The 19,811-nt window shown below is 47.5% G+C and overlaps 1 protein-coding gene across 1 annotated transcript; it reads left to right on the forward strand.

The window, feature by feature from the left end:
* The first annotated feature begins 17,350 nt into the window (after window positions 1-17,350).
* LOC122547256 (ribose-phosphate pyrophosphokinase 1-like) lies at window positions 17,351-18,815 on the forward strand. The gene has a single exon (XM_043685895.2). It carries the CDS (start codon window positions 17,484-17,486, stop codon window positions 18,438-18,440), a length of 957 nt encoding a protein of 318 aa, XP_043541830.2. The 5' UTR covers window positions 17,351-17,483; the 3' UTR covers window positions 18,441-18,815.
* The last annotated feature ends 996 nt before the right edge of the window (window positions 18,816-19,811 follow it).

Below are 19,811 nucleotides of genomic sequence, written 5' to 3' on the forward strand. Positions count from 1 at the left end.
CACTACCCCCACCCCCCCGTCCCCACATCCCCACCCCCTCCGTCCCCACACCCAGCCCCGCCCACTGACACACACTAGCCCAACCCCCCGTCCCCACACCCCCACCCCCTCCGTCCCCACACCCAGCCCCGCCCACTGACACACACTACCCCCACCCCCCCGTCCCCACACCCCCACCCCCCTGTCCCCACACCCCCACCCCCTCAGTCCCCACACCCAGCCCCGCCCACTGACACACACTACCCCCACCCCCCAGTCCCCACATCCCCACCCCCTCCGTCCCCACACCTAGCCCCGCCCACTGACACACACTACCCCCACACCCTCCCCCACACCCCCACCCCCTCATCCCCACACCCAGCCCCGCCCACTGACACACACTACCCCCACCCCCCCGTCCCCACACCCCCACCACCCCGTCCCCACACCCCCACCCCCTCCCCCACCCCATCAGTCCCCACCACCCCCATCCCCACACCCAGCCCCGCCCACTGACACACACTACCCCCACACCCTCCCCCACACCCCCACCCCCTCATCCCCACACCCAGCCCCGCCCACTGACACACACTACCCCCACCCCCCCGTCCCCACACCCCCACCCCCTCATCCCCACACCCAGCCCCGCCCACTGACACACACTACCCCCACCACCCCGTCCCCACACCCCCACCACCCCGTCCCCACACCCCCACCCCCTCCCCCACCCCATCAGTCCCCACCACCCCCGTCCCCACACCCAGCCCCGCCCACTGACACACACTACCCCCACCCCCTCAGTCCCCACACCCCCACCACCCCGTCCCCACACCCAGCCCTGCCCACTGACACAGACTACCCCCACCCCCTCCATCCCCACCCCCCATCCCCACACCCCCACCCCCTCCGTCCCCACACCCCCACCACCCCGTCCCCACACCCAGCCCCGCCCACTGACACAGACTACCCCCACCCCCTCCGTCCCCACACCTCCACCCCATCAGTCCCCACACCCCCACCACCCCTGTCCCCACACCCAGCCCCGCCCACTGACACACAGTCCCTCCATACCCCTCTGTCCCCTCACCCCCACCCCCTCATCCCCACAGCCCCACCCTCTCCATCCCCACACCCCCAACCCCTCTCCCACCTTCTCCATCCCCATCCCCTCCGTCCCCACACCCCCACCCCCTCATCCCCACTCCCCCACCCTCTCCCACCTTCTCCATCCCCACCCCCCTGTCCCCACACCACCACCTCAACCCCCTCCCCCACACCCCCACCCCCTCAGTCCCCACACCCCCACCACCCCCGTCCCCACACCCAGCCCCGCCCACTGACACACACTCCCTCCATACCCCTCTGTCCCCACCCCCCCTCCCCACACCCCAACCCCATCCCCCACACCCCCACGACCTCCGTCTCCACATCCTCACCTCCTCCGCCCCCACACCCTCACCATACCCACATCCACACCCTCTCTTCCAACATCCCTGTACCCACACCCCTATCCCCACACCCACACACCCCTGTCCTCACTCCCCCTGTCCCCACACCCTACCACCTGTCCTCACACTCCTGTCCCCACCCCCAGTCCTCATCCCCTCACACCCCCTGCCCCCACCTGCTATCCCTTGCCTTCACATAACCCTCATCCCCACACTCTCAGACGCCCACTCCCTCTCCCCACACTCTCAGACGCCCACTCCCTCTCCCCACACTCTCAGACGCCCACTCCCTCTCCCCACACTCACCTACGTCACCTCACCCTCACACTGCCCAGGGGCCACTTCTAGTAAACATCTCACATCCCCAAACACCACCTTCACACTCCCAACCCCACCTGGTCCCCACCCCCTCCCACTCCTCACCTTTACATCTCCCTCACCCTCTCTTTATTCCCTTCTCCCTCCGTCTCACTGTTTCTACACCCTTTCCCCGTCCCTCACTCCTCGTCCCCTCACCTACCTCTCCACTCTCTATCCCCGTCCCTCACTCCTCGGCCCCTCACCTACCTCTCCACTCTCTATCCCCGTCCCTCACTCCTCGTCCCCTCACCTTTCTCTCCACTCTCTTGTCTCTCTATTCCCTTCTCCCTCCATCTCACTGTTTCTACACCCTTTCCCCGTCCCTCACTCCTCGGCCCCTCACCTACCTCTCCACTCTCTATCCCCGTCCCTCACTCCTCGTCCCCTCACCTTTCTCTCCACTCTCTTGTCTCTCTATTCCCTTCTCCCTCCATCTCACTGTTTCTACACCCTTTCCCTGTCCCTCACTCCTCGTCCCCTCACCTACCTCTCCACTGTCTTTCCCTGTCCCTCACTCCTCGTCCCCTCACCTACCTCTCCACTCTCTTTCCCCGTCCCTCACTCCTCGTTCCCTCACCTTCCTCTCCACTTTCTTGTCCTATCTCATCTCTCCCTCCCTCCTCCTCTCCCCATCCCTCTCATCCTCTCCCCACCCCTCCTCCTCACCCCCTCATTCCCCATTTCCCCCCTCCTCTCCCCTTCCTCTTCCATCCCTCCTCTTCCCCCCCTTTCCCCCTCCTCTTCCCCTCCTTCTCTTTCCCACCTTCCTGTCAACGTCTCTCCTCTTCCCGACCTCCCCCTCCCCGTCCCCTGTTTCTGAGGCTGTCACTGTGATTCCTGGACAGAGTTCCATCCCTAGAGCAAGGCTGCAGAGTGTCACAGAGCAGCTGCAGGATACCTTGGGGGAAGGGGAACAGTGAGAGGTTGGGTTCCCCATTTTAATCTGCGACTGAATTCAAGAGAGGGATGAAAAAATGTGGGGAATGAGGCAACCGAATGACAAGCAGGGGCCTCAAAGGGAGTCCCTTCATGATTGATCTGAGCATCATGTGGCTGTGAGTATTCTCTATCTAACCTTGTACTGTCCCTGTCCTGGGAGTGTTTGATGGGGGACAATGTAGAGGGAGCTTTTGCAAGGTTTGTGAAGGTTTGTAGCTCAGGTTGAGGTTTAGAGTGTAGGTTTGCTCGCTGAGCTGTAGGTTTGATATCCAGACGTTTCATTACCTGGCTAGGTAACATCATCAGTGGCGACCTCCAAGTGAAGCGAAGCTGTTGTCTCCTGCTTTTATTTATATGTTTGTCCTGGATGGGGTTCCTGGGGTTTGTGGTGATGTCATTTCCTGTTCGTTTTCTGAGGGGTTGATAGATGGCATCTAGGTATATGTGTTTGTTTATGGCATTGTGGTTGGAGTGCCAGGCCTCTAGGAATTCTCTGGCATACCTTTGCTTAGCTTGTCCCAGGATAGATGTGTTGTCCCAGTCGAATTGGTGGTTTTTTTCATACGTATGTAGGGCTACGGGGGAGAGAGGGTCGTGTCTTCTTGTGGCTAGCTGGTGTTCGTGTATCCTGATAGCTAACTTTCTTCCTGTTTGTCCTATGTAGTGTTTGTGGTAGATTGTGGAATTTTGTAGACGACGTTGGTTTTGTCCATGGGATGTACTGGGTCTTTTAAGTTTGTTAGTTAACTGGGTCTGCTACGTAGATGATACATTTGTCATCACAAAACGAAACAAGATAGAAGAGACATTTAACATCATCAACAACACCCTCACAGGCATAAAGTTCACCAAGGAGGAAGAAACCGACAACAAACTCGCATTCCTGGACGTCACAGTCAAAAGAACAGACAACGGAGAACCACAAACCTGCGTATACAGAAAACTGACAAACACTGACCAAATACTCAACTACACCAGTAACCATCCCAACACACACAAACAAAGCTGTATCAGAACACTATTCCAACGAGCCACCACACACTGCAGCACAGACGAACTTCGGAAAACAGAGGAGAACCACCTATACAACGTATTCAAGAAGAACGGATACTCAAAAAATACAGTCTGCAGATTCCTCAAGAACAAACCACGACAAGCCGACCAAACACAGCCAGAAACCCTAACCACCTTACCATACATCAAAGAAGTTTCAGAAATGACAGCCAGACTACTAAGACCCCTCGGAATCCTAGTAGCACACAAACCCACCAATACTATCAAACAAAAACTAACAAACTTAAAAGACCCAGTACATCCCATGGACAAAACCAACGTCATCTACAAAATTCCATGCAAGGACTGCCACAAACACTACATAGGACAAACAGGAAGAAAGTTAGCCATCAGGATACACGAACACCAGCTAGCCACAAAAAGACACGACCCTCTCTCACACGGGTGAAAAAAGCCACCATTTCGACTGGGACAACACATCTATCCTGGGACAGGCTAAGCAAAGGCATGCCAGAGAATTCCTAGAGGCCTGGCACTCCAACCACAACGCCATAAACAAACACATAGATCTCGATGCCATCTATCAACCCCTCAGAAAACGAACAGGAAATGACATCACCACAAAGCCCAAGAACCCCATCCAGGAGAAGGATACAAATAGAAAGCAGGAGACAACAGCTTCGCTTCACTTGGAGGTCGCCACTGATGATGTTACGTAGCTGGGTAATGAAATGTCTGGATATCAAACCTACAGCTCAGCGAGCAAACCTACACCCTAGAGGGAGCTTTACTCTGTATCTAACTCTGTACTGTCCCTGTCCTGGGAGTGTTTGATGGGGGACAGTGTAGAGGGAGCTTTACTCTGTATCTAACCCTGTGCTGTCCCTGTCCTGGGAGTGTGTGATGGGGGACAGTGTAGAGGGAGCTTTACTCTGTATCTAACCCTGTGCTGTCCCTGTCCTGAGAGTGTTCCTTGTTAGAACAAAGAACACAGCAAAGGAACAGGCCCTTTGACCCTCCAGGCCTGCGCTGACACCTTTTGCCCTTCCATACAAAAACAGTCTTCACTACAGGGTCCGTATCCCTCTATTCCCTTGCTATCTATGCGTTTGTCCAGGTGCTTCTTGAATGCTGCTATTGTGTCTGCTTCCACCACCTCCTCTGGCAGCGCGTTCCAGGCACTCAGTACCCTTTGTGTGAAAAACCTGTGAGGGGGGAGGGAATAGAGAGAGAGTTGAGGGGGGGTGGGTTGATGTGAAGGTGAGGGGTGTGAGTGGGTGGGGACAGGGTGGGGGTTGTGGGGGTTTGCAGGTGTGAAGGTAGGGTTGGGGGTGTGTGAGATGTTTTAAACTTCTTCCCTCACACCTTGAATCTGTGTCCCTAGTAATTGACCTCTCCACCCTGGAAAAAAGCTCATACTTTTCCCTCGATCTATGCCCCCACCCCACCCCCATATAAACCTCTATCAGGTCACCCCTTCAACCTCCTGTATTCCAATGAAAACAAACCCAGTTTATCCAACCTTTCTCCATGGCTAGAATCCCCCAGACCAGGCAACATCCTGGTAAACCTTTTCTGTACCCTCTCCAAAGCATCTACATCCTTCTGGCAGTGTGTGGTGACCAGAACTGTATGCAATATTCCCAGTGTGGAGGAGAAAGTGAGGACTGCAGATGCATCACATTCCTGATGAAGGGCTTATGCCGAAACATTGACTCTCCTGCCCTTTGGAGGCTGCCTGACCCAGTGTGCTTTTCCAATGCCACACTTTTCAATTCAATATTCCAAGTGGAGTCTAAGTGAAGATCTGTAAAACTGCAGGATAACTTGTCTATCCTTATACTCAATGCTCCTTCTAATGAAGGCAAAAGCATGCCATACGCCTTTTTTTATTATCTTATGTAGCTGCACTGCAGCCGTCAGAAATGAGATAATGAGGTGCCAGAGACAAGTTGTTCCTGTTAGGATGAAGGGCAAGGCTGGTAGGTGTAGGGAATACTGGATAACTAGAGAAATTGAGATTTTGGTCAAGAATAAGAAAGAAGCATGTGTCAGATATAGACAACAGGGATCAGGTCGATCCTTAGAAGAGTATAAAGGCAGTAGGAGTATACTTAAGAGGGAAATCAGGATGGCAAAAAGAGGCCATGAGATAGCTTTGCCTCATAGGGTTAAGAAGACTCCAATAGGATTCTACAAATACATTAAGGATTAAAGAGTAATTAGAGAGACAGTAAGACCCCTTAAACATAGACACATAGAAAATCGGTGCAGGAGTAGGCCATTCAGCCCTTCAAACCTGCACCATTCAATATGATCACAGCTGATGATGCAATCTCAATATCCCATTCCCACACTCTCCTCATACCCCTTGATCCCATTAGCCACAAGGACCACATCCAGCTTTCTCCAGAGTCTATCTAACGAACTGGCCCCAACAGGTTCCTGTGGGAGAGAATTCCACATGTTCACAACTCTCTCACTGAAGAAATGCTACCTCATCTCAGTCCTGAATGGCTCATCCCTTATTCTTAAACTGTGACCCCTTGTCTGGACTTCCCCAACATTGGGAACATTCTTCCTATATCTAGCCTGTCCAGTCCCATCAGGATTTTATATGTCTCTATGAGATCCCCCCTCATTCTTTTAAATTCCAGTAAATACAAGCCCATTCGACCTCATATGTCAGTCCAGCCATCCTGGGAATCAGTCTGGTAAACCTTTGCTGGACTCCCTCAATAACAAAAATGTCCTTCCTCAGATTGGGATACCAAAACTGCACACAATACTCAAGGTGTGGCCTCACCAAGGCTCTGTATAACTGCAGCAAGGTTAAAAATTATAACACCAGATTATAGTCCAACAAGTTTATTTGGAAATACTAGCTTTCAGAGCACTGCTCCTTCGTCAAGTAGCTAGTTGATGAAGGAGCGGCACTGTGAAAGCTAGTACTTCCAAATAAACTGTAGGACTATAACCTGGTGTTGTGTGATTTTTAACTTTGTCCAACACCAGACATCCTTGCTCAAACCCTCTTGCTATGGAGGCCAGCGTACCATTAGCTTTCCTCCCTGCCTGCTGCACCTGCATGCCAGCCTTCAGCGACCGCTCCACTATGACACCCAGGCCTTTCTTTTTATTCATTCATGGGATGAGGACATCACAGGCTCAGCAGCATTAATCACCCAGAGGGCAGTTAGGAATCAACCACATTGCTGTGGGTCTGGAGTCATATGTAGGCCAGACCAGGTAAGGATCTCAATTTCCTTCCCTAAAGGATATTAGTGAACCCAGATGGGTTTTTCTAACAATCGACAATGGATTCATTAGGCTCTTAATTCCAGAGTTTTTTATTGAATTCATATTCCACCATTCGCCGAGGCAGAATTTGAACCTAGGTCCTCAGCTCATTATCTGGGTGTCTGGTTTAACAGTCCAGCAATAATACCATTAGGCCATTGCCTCCCCTATTGTTGCACCTCACCTTTTCCTAAGTTGCCATCATTCAGGTAATAATTTGCGTTCCTGTTTTTGTGACCAAAGTGGATAACCTCACATTTATCTGCATTATATTGCAACTATTTGCCCACTCAGCCAGCCAGTCCAAGTCACGCTGCAGCCTCTTAGCAACATCCTCACAGCACAAACTGCCACCCAGCTTAGTGTCAGCTGCAGTTTGGACATATTGCATTCAATTCCTTCGTCCAAATCTTTAATGTATATTGTGAACTGGGATTCAAGCACTGAACCCTGCGGTATCCCACTACCAGCCACTCTGAAAAGAACCTGTTTATTCTAATTCTCTGCTTCCTGCCTGCCAACCAGTTCTCTATCCATGTCAATGCATTACCTCTGATGCCATGAGCTTTAATTTTCCTTACTAATTTCTTGTGTGGAACCTTGTGAAAAGTTTTTGAAAGTCCAGATACTCAAGATCTACTGATTCACCCTTGTCCATTCTACTGGTCACATCCTCAAAAAATTCCAGAAGATTCGTCAATCATGATTTCCCTTTATAGAATCCATGCTGACCAGAACCGATTCTGTCACTGCTTTCGAAATACTCAGTTCCCACTACTCATGTCAGGCTAACCACCCTATAATTTTGGGCGGCACGGTGGCTCACAGCGCCAGGGACCCAAGTTCGATTCTAGCCTCAGGCAACTGTCTGTGTGGAGTTTGCACATTCTCCCTGTGTCTGCCTGGGTTTCCTCCGGGTGCTCCGGTTTCCTCTCACAGTCCAAAGATGTGCAGGTCAGGTGAATTGGCCATGCTAAATTGCCCGTAGTGCTAGGTGTATTAGTCAGGATAGAGGATAGGGGAATGGGTCTGGGTGGGGTTACTCTTCGGAGGGTCAGTGTGGACTTGTTGGGCCGAAGGACCTGTTTCCATACTGTAGGTAATCTAATCAAATTCATATTTCCTGTCCCTCTCCCTTTTTAAAGAGTGGGGTTACATTAGCTACTTTCTAGTCCATTGGAACTCTTCTAGAATCTAACAAACAACAAAGAAAATTACAGCGCAGGAACAGGCCCTTCAGCTCTCCAAGCCCGCACTGATCCAGATCCTCTATCTAAACCCTTCACCTATTTTCTAAGGATCTATATCCCTCTACTCTCTGTCCATTCACGTACCTGTCTCGATATACCTTTAATGATGCTATCGTGCCAGCCTCTACCACCTCCACTAGCAATGCATTCCAGGTACCCACTACCCTCTGCATAAAGAGCTTTCCATGGATATCTCCCCTAAACCTTTCCTCTCTCACCTTGAATTCATGACTCCTCGTAATTGAGACCCTGACTCTGGGAAAAAGCTTCTTGCTATTCACCCTGTCTGCACCTCTCATGATTTTGTAGACCTCAATCAAGACCCCTCTCAACCTCTGTCTGAGGTGGGGAGGGTAGGTGGGAATTGTGGTCCTTGAAGAAGGAGGCCACCTGGAATGTTCCATGGTGAGGTTGGTCCTCCTGGGAGCAGATACAGTGGAGGTGAAGGAATTGGGAATAATAGATAATGTTTTCACAAGTTTGGGGGGGGGGGGGGGGGGGGTGGTGGTGGGAGGAGGTGTCGTCCAGGTAGCTGTGGGAGTTGGTGCGTTTGAACTTGAAGTTCGTGTTGAGTTAGTCACCGGAGCACGAGGTGGCGCCAATACAGTCATTGGTGTAACAGAGGGAAAGGTGGTAAATGGTGCCAGTGCAGCTGCGGAACATGGACTGTTCCACATATCCAACGAAGAGGCAGGCATTGCTGGGGCCCATGCGGGTGCCCATGGCTACCCCTTTGGTCTGGAGAAAGTGGACAAAGGATTCAAAGCAGACATTGTTGAGGACCAGTTCAGCCAATCGAATGAGTGTGTCAGTGGAAGGGAAATGACAACAGAAATGTGGATGCCGTTTATGGAGCGCTTTTTGCGAGTGTTAGATAACTTTGCCCCACTGAGACAGGCAAGGAATGGTAAGGTGAAGGAGCCTTGGATGACAAGAGAAGAGGAGCTTCTCGTCAAGAGGAAAAAGGAAGCTTACTTAAGGTTGAGGAAGCAAGGATCTGGCACAGCTTTACAGGATTACAGGGTAGCTAAGAAAGAACTCAAAAATGGACTGAGGGGTGCTAGGAGAGAGCACGAAAATGCCTTGGCAGGAAGGATTAGGGAAAACCAAAGGCATTCTACATGTCTATAATAAATAAATGAATAACCAGAGGCAGGGTAGGGTCAATCAGGAACAGTGGAGGGAACTTGTGCCTGGAACCTGAAGAGGTAGGGGAGGTCATAAATGAGTTTTTTGCTTCCGTATTCACTAGAGAGAGGGACCTTGTTGATAGTGAGAACGCCATGGACCAGGTTAATTGGCTTTAATAGATTGATATTAAAAAAGTGGATGTGCTTGAAACTCTGGGAAGCATCAAGATAGATAAATCCCCAGGTCTGGACCAGATATATCCAAGGTTACTATTGGAAGTGAGGAATGAGATTGCTGTGCCTCTGGCGATGATCTTTGCATCCTCACTCTCCACGGGAGTAGTACTAGATGATTGGAGGGAGGTGAATGTTGTTCCTCTGTTCAAGAAAGGGAATAGGGAAATCCCAGGAATTACAGACCAGCCAGTCTTACGCCTGTGGTAAGCAAGGTACTGGAAAGAATTCTGAGAGATAGGATTTATGACTATTTGGAAAAACATAGTTTGATTAAAGTTAGTCAGCATGGCTTTGTGAAGGCAGGTCATGCCTCACAAACCTTATTGACTTCTTTGAGGATGTGACGAGACAAGTTGACTATGGTCAAGCAGTGGATGTGGTGTATATGGATTTCAGTAAGGCATTTGATAAGGTTCCCCATGGTGGGCTCATTCAGAAAGTTAGGAGATATGGGATACAGGGAGTTTTGGCTGTCTAGATACATAATTGACTGGCCAAAAGAATACAGTGACTTTAGATTAGATTCCCTATAGTATGGAAACAGGCCCTTCAGCCCAACAAGTCCACACCAACCATCCGAAGAGTAACCCACCCAGACCATTCCCCTACCCTATATTTACCCCTGACTAACGGACCTAACACAATGGACGATTTAGCATGGCCAATTCATCTGGCCAGCACACTTTGGACAGTGGGAGGAAACTGGAGCACCCAGAGGAAACCCACGCAGACACGGGGAGAATGTGCAAACTCCACACAAACAGTCACCCAGTGCGGGAATTGAACCCAGGTTACTGGTGCTATGAGGCAGCAGTGCTACCCACTGTGCCACCCAAAATGAGTGGTAATGGATGGAAAGTAGGCAAAAGTGAGGACTGCAGATGCTGGAAACCAGAGTTTAGATTAGGGTGGTGCTGGAAAAGCACAGCAGGTCAGGCAGCATCCCAGGAGCAGGAAAATCGACGTTTCGGGCAAAAGCCCTTCATCAGGCTTTTGTCCGAAACGTCGATTTTCCTGTTCCTCGGATGTCTCCTGACCTGCTGTGCTTTTCCAGCACCACTCTAATCTAAACCCATGGATGGAAAGTATTCCGCCTGGAGGTCAGTGGCCAGTGATGTCCCACAGAGATCTGTTCTTGGGTCTCTGCTCTTTGTAGTTTTTATAAATGACTTGGATAAAGAAGTGGACGGGTGGATTAGTGAATTTGCTGATGACACAAATGTCAGTAGTGTTATAGATGGTGTCGAGAGCTGTTGCAGGCTACAACAAGACATTGACAGGATGTAGAGCTGGGCTGAGAAGTGGCAGATGGAGTTCAACCTGGATAAATGTGAAGTGATTCATTTTGGAAGGTCGAATTTGAATGCTCATGGCAGTGTGGAGGAACAGCGGAATCTTTGGATCCACGTACATAGGTCCCTCAGTGTTGCCACCCAAGTTGATAGAGTTGTTAAGAAAGCGTATGGTGTCTTGGCTTTCATTAATGGGGATTGAGTTTAAGATCCACAAGGTTTTGCTGCAGCTCTGTGAAACCCTGGTTAGACCACACTTGGAATATTATGTCCAGTTCTGGTTGCCTCATTACAGGAAGGATGTAGATGCTTTAGAAAGGGTGCAAAGGAGATTTACCAAGATGCTGCCTGGATTGGAGGGCTTATTTTATGAAGAGAGGTTGAGTGAGCTAGGGCTTGTTACACTGGAGAGAAGAAGGAAAAGTGGTGACTTGATAGAGGTGTACACGATAATGAGAGGCATAGATAGAGTAGAAAACCAGAGACTTTTCCCCAGGGTAGAAATGGCTGTCATGAGGGGTCATAATTTTAAGGTGATTGGAGGAAGTTATAGGGGAGATGTCAGAGGTAGGTTCTTTACGCAAAGAGTGGTGAGTGCGTGGAATGCACTGCCAGCGGTGGTAGTAGAGTCAGAGACATTAGGGACATTTAAGTGACTGCTGGACGCGCCCATGAACGGCAGTAAATTGAGAGGTGTGTAGATTACGTTGATCTTAGATTAAGATAAATGTTTGGCACAACGTCATGGGCTGAAGGGCCTGGACAGTGATGTACTGTTTTGTGTTCTATATTGAGAGAAGCTTTTGCAGTCAGTGTTTATACTCCTTTGTACTCCTGTGCTAAATTTTAAATTTCTATCAGTCCTTGGGTTTGCTGCCTTTTCTGGCCCAATTTATGTAAATCATAGAGGTGTACAGCACAGAAACAGCCCCTTCAGTCCAACTCGTCCATGCTGACCAGATATCCTAAACTAACCTAGTCCTATTTTCCAGCCCACATCCCTCCTATTCATGCCTCCATCCAGATGCCACTTAAATGTTGTAATTGTACCAGCCTCCACCACTTCCTCTGGTAGCTCATTCCATGAATGCACTGCCCTCTGTGTGAAAAGATTTCTCCTCTTTGGCTTTAACACTAGTCCTGATTTCCCTGATTAGCACGGGTGAGCCACTTTCCCTATTTTACTCTTACAACACACAGGGATGGACAATTGTTGAAGTTCATCCAGGTGTTCTTTAAATGTCTGCCATTGCCAATCCACTGTCAACACCTTCGGTATCCTTGGCCAGTTTCTCCTCGCCAATGCATGCCTCATACTATCAAAGCTAGCTTTCTTTAGTTTCTGATTCAATTGGGTCACTCTCCATCTTATTGAAGAATTCTACCATATTATGGTCACTCTTCCCCAACGGATCTCCTGCCACAATGTTGATAATTAATCCTGTCTCAATACACAATACCTAGTCGAGGTTTGATTAGTCCAATCAACATATAGATTGAAGTCACCCATAATAACTGCTGTACCCTTACTGCATACATCTCTAGTTTCCTGTTTGATACAGTCCCCAACATCACAAATACTGTTTGGTGTCCTTTACACAACTCCTGCTAATGTCTTTTTCCCCCTTGGTGTTCCACAACTCCACCCATACAGATCCCACATTGTCCAGGCTAATGTCCTCCCTTACTATTGTGTTAATCTCCTCCTTAACCAGCAACTCTTCCCTACCTCCTTTTCCTTTCTGTCTGTCTTTCCAGAAAATTGAATAACCCTGGGCAGTGAGTTCCCATCCTTGGTCACCCTGGAGACAGATCTCTGTGATCCCAATTACACCATAACCATTAATAACTGTCTGTGCAGGCCTCTATTCCTGATGAAGAGTTTTCGCCTGAAACGTCGATTTTACTGCTCCTCGGATGCTGCCTGAACTGCTGTGCTCTTCCAGCACCACTAATCCAGAATCTGTGCAGGTAATTCATCCACCTTATTACAAGTGCTCCTTGCACTGAGGCACAAAGTCTTCAGGCTCATTTTTTTGACATTTATCGCCCTTTAGAATCATTATGAAATGTGGCCCTTTTTGATTGTTGTTTTTGGTTTCTCTGCCTTCCACTTCCACTTTTCCCGTCACTGTCCTTTTATTTCTGTCCCTGCTTCACTTCCCTCCAACTTCCTGCATTGGTTTCCATCCCCCTACCATATTAGTTGAAACCATATTAGTCCTAACAGCACTAGCAAACGGTCTCCCTTGGACATTGGTTCTAGTCCTACCTAGGTGCAGACCTCTGATTTGTACTGGTCCCAATTCCCTCAGAACCAGTTCCAATGTCCCAGGAATTTGAATTCCTCCCTCTTGCTCCATCCTTCAAGCCACATATTCATCTGAGCTATCCTGCCATTCTGATGCTGACTAGCACATGGCACTGGTAGCAATCCTGAGATTACTACCTTTGAGGTCCTACTTTTTAGTTTTACTCCTAACTTCCTAAATTCCTCTTGTGGGACCTCATCCCCTTTTGTTACCAATATCATTGATGCCTATATGCACTAGAACAGCTGGGAGTTCATCCTCCCCCAGAATGCCCTGCAGTCGCTCCGAGACCTCCTAGACCCTTGCACCAGAGAGGCAACATACTATCCTGGACTCTTGTTTAGAGCTGCACAAACACCTATCTATTCCCCTTACACCTGAATCCCTTATCACTATCGCTCTTTCTCTCTTTTTCTCTGCCCTCCTGTGTAGCAGAGTCAGCCACAGTGCCATGAACCCAGCTGCTGCCTCCTACCCCTGGAGCCATCTCCCCCAGCAGAATCCAAAGCAGTTAGAACTTCTCACCAGCCACTCACTTACCTGTTGCCTGTAGTTTCACAGTTAAACTTCCTTCCACTTCTGCTTTACCCTCGTGTCTTCAGCAACTGTTGTAGTTTGCTCCTCCTCTGACTACCTTAACTCACTGCTACTTGCCCTCCTCACTGAAGCTAGGTATTCACTTAAACCTACACTTAAACCACCAGGAAGCAGCTCTTCTCAAAATGGCCGCTCCGCTATAGCTAGCCTTCCTTTTACTTACTCCTGGGCAGTGACTAACACAGCTCCTCCAAGAATCCTCCCAGAAAGAGGTCATAAATAGTCATTAGCAAACAGGATTAAAGGAGAATCCCAAGGCTCTTTATACATATATGAAAAGCAAGATGATAACCAGAGAAAGGGTTGGACCACTCAAGGACAAAGAAGGAAATCTATGTGTGGAGCCAGGAGAGGTAGGTGAGGGCCTAAACTAATACTTTGTGTCGGTATTGATCAACGAGAAGGTATTGGTGGAGGATGATCTCAGGAAAGGGTGTGTCAAATTTCTAAGCCAAGTTGCTGTTAAAAAGGAGAGGTGTTGTGCATCTTAAAAAGTATTAAGATAGTTAAGTCCCTGGGTCCTGATGGGATCTATCCCAGAATATTGAGGGAGGCAACAGAACAAATTGCTGGAGCATTGACAAACATCTTTGTATCCTCTTTGGCCACAGGTGAGGTCCCAGAGGACTGGAGAATAGTTAATGTTGTGCATTTGTTTAAGAAGGGTATACGGGACAATCCTGGAAAGTACAGGCCCGTGAGCCTGATGTTAGTGGTAGGGAAATTATTGGAAAAGGTTCTCAGAGACAAGATCTATGCACATTAAGAAGCAAACGGACTGATTAGCGATAGACAGCATGGGTTTGTGTGGGGAAGGTCGAGTTTTTTGAGGAGGTGAAAAAAGATGATTGATGAGGGAAAAGCAGCTGATGTGGTTGTCATGGACCTCAGTAAAGCCTTTGACAAGGTCCATCAGGGCAGACTGGTACAAAAGGTGAAGTCACATGGTATTGGGGTGAGCTGGCAAGATGGATACAGAACTGGTTTAGTCATGGAAGACAGGGTCAAATTAATAAGTTTGTGGACAATGCAAAGATTGGTGGAGTTGCAGATAGTATGGAGGATTGTCAGAGGATACAACAGGATATAGATCAGTTAGAGGCTTGGGTAGAAAAATGGCAGATGGAATTTAACCCAAACAAATGTGAGGTGATGCATTTTGGAAAGTCAAGTACAGGTGGAAATGAGACAGTGCATGGCACAACCCTTAGGAGTATTGATATGCAGAGGGATCTGGGTGTGCAGGTCCATAGATCACTGAAGGTGGCAGCACAGGTAGATAGGGAGAGAAAAAGGCTTATGGCATGTTTGCCTTAATTAGAAGGGGCATTGAGTAAAAGGATAAACAAGTTTTGCTGCAGTTTTATAGAACTTTAGTTAAGCCACACTTGGAATATTATGGACAGTTCTGATCACCACACTACCAGAAGGATGTAGATACTTTGGAGACAGTACAAAAAAAGGTTTACCAGGATGTTGCCTGGTATGGAGGATTTTAACTATGAAGAAAGGTTGGATAGACTGGGTTTATTTTTTCTGGAATGTAGGAGGTTGAGGGGCGACCTGTTAGAAGATTATAAGGTTGTGAATGGCATTGATAGAATGGAAAGTATGAAGCTTTTTCCCAGGGTGGAATGGTCAATTACGAGGGGACGTGGGTTCAAGGTGTGAGGGGGGAATGTTTAAAAGAGATGTGCGAGGCAAGTTTTCACACAAAGGATAGAGAGTGCTTGGAACATGTCGCCAGAGGAGGTGGTGGAAGCAGACACAATAGCAGCATTCAAGAAGCATTTGGACAATTACATGAATAGGAAGTAAATAGAGGGATACGGATCCTGTAAGGGAAGGCAGTATTAGTATGGAAGGGCAAAATGTGTCAGCACAAGCTTGAGGGCCGAAGGGCCTGTTCCTGTGCTGTATTGTTCTTTATTCTTCTTCGTTCTTTGTTTTCTGACGACAAATTTTTAATTCTTCTCTGGCCACAGGGGAAATGCCAGGGAACTGGAGGACAGCTAATGTGATTCCAATTTTCAAGAAGGATGTTAAAGATGAACCAGGAAATTCCAGAGCGGTGAGTCTTATGTCAGTGGTCAGAAAACTATTGGAAAAAATTCTGAAGGAGCGAATTAATACCCACTCGAAAGGCATGGATTAATTAGGGACAGTCAGCATAGCTTTATCGGAGAGAGATAATGCCTAACAAATTTGTTAGAATTTTTTTGAAAATGTGATCAAGTGAAAATATTATATGAATTTTACCAAAGCCTTTGATAAGGTCCCATATTGGATACTGATTGAGAAGGTTAAAGCATATAGATCTGAGTGAAATTTGTCGTGATAGATCAGAGCTGAAAATGTGTTGCTGGAAAAGCACAGCAGGTCAGGCATCATCCAAGGAGCAGGAGAATCGACGTTTCGGGCATGAGCCCTTCTTCAGGAATCAGATCAGGAATGTGATAGATCAGAAACTTGCTTAGTAACAGGACACAAAGGGGAGTAGTAAAAGGTGGTTTGAGTGACTGGAGCCCGGTGTCCAGCGATGTACCACAAGGATCAGGATTGGTGATGGAGACGAAAATATGGGGGGAATGTGAAGCAAATTTGCAAACAACACCAAGATCAGTAGAGTGGTCTATAGCAAAGATGGTTGCAAGTCACAGGAAGATATACTTACGACACAGGGTAAACCCCTCTGCTAATTTAAACTAGCAACACAGAAAAGATTGACCCTGTGCTGTAATCTGTTAAAATTCGAGAGGCAAAGAACTATCCCAGAGGTCACTATTTAAAGTAAAAATTAACAACTTTATTCTTTAAGTCCAACAGAGAATATTAAAACCAACAACTATTTACAACTCTTTTCTCTTAAACCTGTCTTTTGCCTCCCGCTCTACAACACTAGTCTGATAAGAAAAATCCCAATTAAGATTTACAAAAATATTCAACTTTCAAAACCAGCCAGCTGTCGAATCTTCTTTTTGTATCGTCCTCTGCAGATTTTCCTCTGTCTTTTCGGTGTTCTGCTGCACAAATGTTTTATAGACAGGTACGTTTCAGAGAGCTGTTCTGTTGGCAGTCTGTATTTATTGGTGGTGAGAGTGTGGCTTGGCAGTTCTCCCGCTAACTGTTCAAAATGTCCGGTTTTATACCCCAAAACTTCAGATCGTTTCATTGGTTTTAATATTATCAAATTACTAAATTCAAATTTGATTGGATTCTGGTATGTTGGGGCATAATTTAAACTGATTGGCTGAATTTGAATTTTTTTTTGTATCATAGCAACACAGCTGTACTTTTGGTTTCGATCAAGTGTTACACTGTTACCTTGTCCCAGACTCTGTGTGCTTTGTCCTTGCTAGCTTTTCAACTCTCTTAAAGGTACAATAACTCTACACCTTCATAACAGTATAATGGGTTGATCAGATGAGCAGAGCTTTGGCAGATGGTATTTAACCCTGATAAGTGCAAGGTGATCACGCGCACCACTAACCCGCTCTCCAAAGATGGTGGCGTAGGGTTCGCTTTCAACTGTATATCCGCTGCAATTTGTTGTTACGGACTTTTCTTAAAAAAATAAACCGTACCATTTTGTTGTAATTTACATTTTATAAGAAAATTTGAAAATATGCCTAATATCAAGATTTTCAGCGATAGCTCTCATCAGGATTTATCACAGAAGATCGCCGATCGCCTGAGGCTCGAGCTCGGTAAAGTGGTCACCAAAAAATTCAGTAATCAGGAGACTTGCGTGGAGATTGGCGAGAGTGTGTGGGGTGAAGATGTTTACATTGTACAGAGTGGTTGTGGAGAAATCAATGACAATTTAATGGAGTTACTCATCATGATTAATGCCTGCAAGATTGCCTCAGCCTGCCGTGTCACTGCAGTCTTACCCTGCTTCCCATACGCCAGACAAAATAAGAAGGACAAGAGTCGAGCTCCTATTTCAGCAAAATTAGTTGCTAACATGCTGTCTGTGGCTGGGGCAGATCACATCATCACCATGGATCTGCATGCTTCACAAATACAGGGTTTCTTTGATATTCCAGTAGATAACCTGTATGCTGAACCAGCAGTCCTAAAGTGGATTAAGGAGAATATCCCAGAATGGAAAAACGGCATCATAGTGTCTCCAGATGCTGGTGGAGCCAAAAGAGTTACATCTATTGCTGATCAGCTGAATGTAGATTTTGCACTGATTCATAAGGAGCGTAAAAAAGCCAATGAAGTTGACCGAATGGTTCTGGTTGGTGACGTGAAGGATCGAGTAGCAATCCTTGTTGATGATTTGGCCGATACTTGTGGTACAATTTGCCATGCTGCAGACAAGCTACTTTCTGCTGGAGCGACCAAAGTCTATGCTATCCTCACACACGGAATCTTCTCCGGTCCTGCTATCTCGCGTATCAACAATGCCTGTTTTGAAGCAGTCGTGGTCACCAACACAATACCTCAGGAGGATAAGATGAAGCACTGTCCCAAAATACAGGTTATTGATATCTCCATGATCCTTGCTGAAGCAATTCGAAGAACTCACAATGGAGAATCTGTCTCTTATCTGTTCAGCCATGTTCCATTGTAGTGTCTATGCACTGCTGTTGCAGTACATGCTATTTTACCAAATTGTTTCTTTTCCATGAGTCCTTCTGTTGCACCTGCCATACCAAAAGGTTAAAAAGTATTCTTTGCTTCTGCTTCACATTGTGGTACACTTCTACCTGAACTGAAATTGATTAGACATTTCAGTGTGTTAGATGTTTCCAATTAAGAGCAGCAGCTACAATTGGGTTTGATATGTATAAAACTTAACAACACTTTTTTTCTTTATGTAGGGCTATATATCTGGTATTTACCTTTTTAAAAATCATGCCTAATATTTTTTTCTGTACTCTATGTATTGCAATATTGATTGCTACAAGTCTGCAACAGTGTAAGCTTACCGTTGTTTTACTCAGAGTAGGTTGTTACTAGGTGCTTACAAATATTTTGGCAATTAAAAATTTTTTAAAAAGTGGGCGGCACGGTGGCACAGTGGTTAGCACTGCTGCCTCACAGCGCCAGAGACCCGGGTTCAGTTCCCACCTCAGGCGACTGACTGTGTGGAGTTTGCACATTCTCCCTGTGTCTGTGTGGGTTTCCTCCGGGTGCTCTGGTTTCCTCCCACAGTCCAAAGATGTGCAGGTCAGGTGAATTGGCCGTGATAAATTGCCCATAGTATTAGGTAAGGGGTAAATGTAGGGGTATGGGTGGGTTGCGCTTCAGCGGGGCGGTGTGGACTTGTTGGGCCGAAGGGCCTGTTTCCACACTGTAAGTAATCTAATCTAATCTAATCTGATGAACTATGGAAGAAGAAACAAAATGTGGGAAAATTTAATGAATGGCAGGACACTGGGTAGCTCAGAGGAATGGAGGAATCTTGGAGTAATTATTCACAGATCCCTGAAGTCGGCAGTGCAAGTGAAAAGGACAGTTAAAAAGGCATGTGGGACACTTGCTTTCATCAGTCATGGCACAGAGTTTAAGAGCAACGAGGTAATATTGGAGCTGTAGAGACCTTTGGCCATGCCTGAAATAGAATATTGTAGACAAAGTTAGAAATCACACAACACCGGGTTATAGTCCAACAGGTTTATTTAGAAGCACTAGCTTTCGGAGCACTGCTCCTTCATCAGGTGCTTGTCTGATGAAGGAGTAGCGCTCTGAAAGCTAGTGCTTCCAAATAAACCTGTTGGACTATAACCCGGTGTTGTGTGATTTCTAACTTTGTCCACCCCAGTCCAACACCAGCTCCTCCACATCGTGGAATACTGTGTGCAGTTCTGGCCACCTCAGTACAGAAAGTATAGCACTAGAGGAGGTACAGAGGGGATTTATTAGGATGTTTTCTTGTCTGGAAGGTTTTAGTCAAAAAGAAAGATTGAATAGACTGGGATTGTTTTCTTTGAACCACTGA

The sequence above is a fragment of the Chiloscyllium plagiosum genome, unplaced genomic scaffold (genome assembly GCF_037043375.1).
Source record: "Chiloscyllium plagiosum isolate Xiang-an unplaced genomic scaffold, Cpla_swu_hap1 HiC_scaffold_7, whole genome shotgun sequence".
Taxonomy (NCBI): domain Eukaryota; kingdom Metazoa; phylum Chordata; class Chondrichthyes; order Orectolobiformes; family Hemiscylliidae; genus Chiloscyllium; species Chiloscyllium plagiosum.

Bases quoted from the DNA above. Each gene is read 5' to 3' on its own strand.
- LOC122547256 (XM_043685895.2), top strand. From the start codon at position 17,484: ATGCCTAATATCAAGATTTTCAGCGATAGCTCTCATCAGGATTTATCA.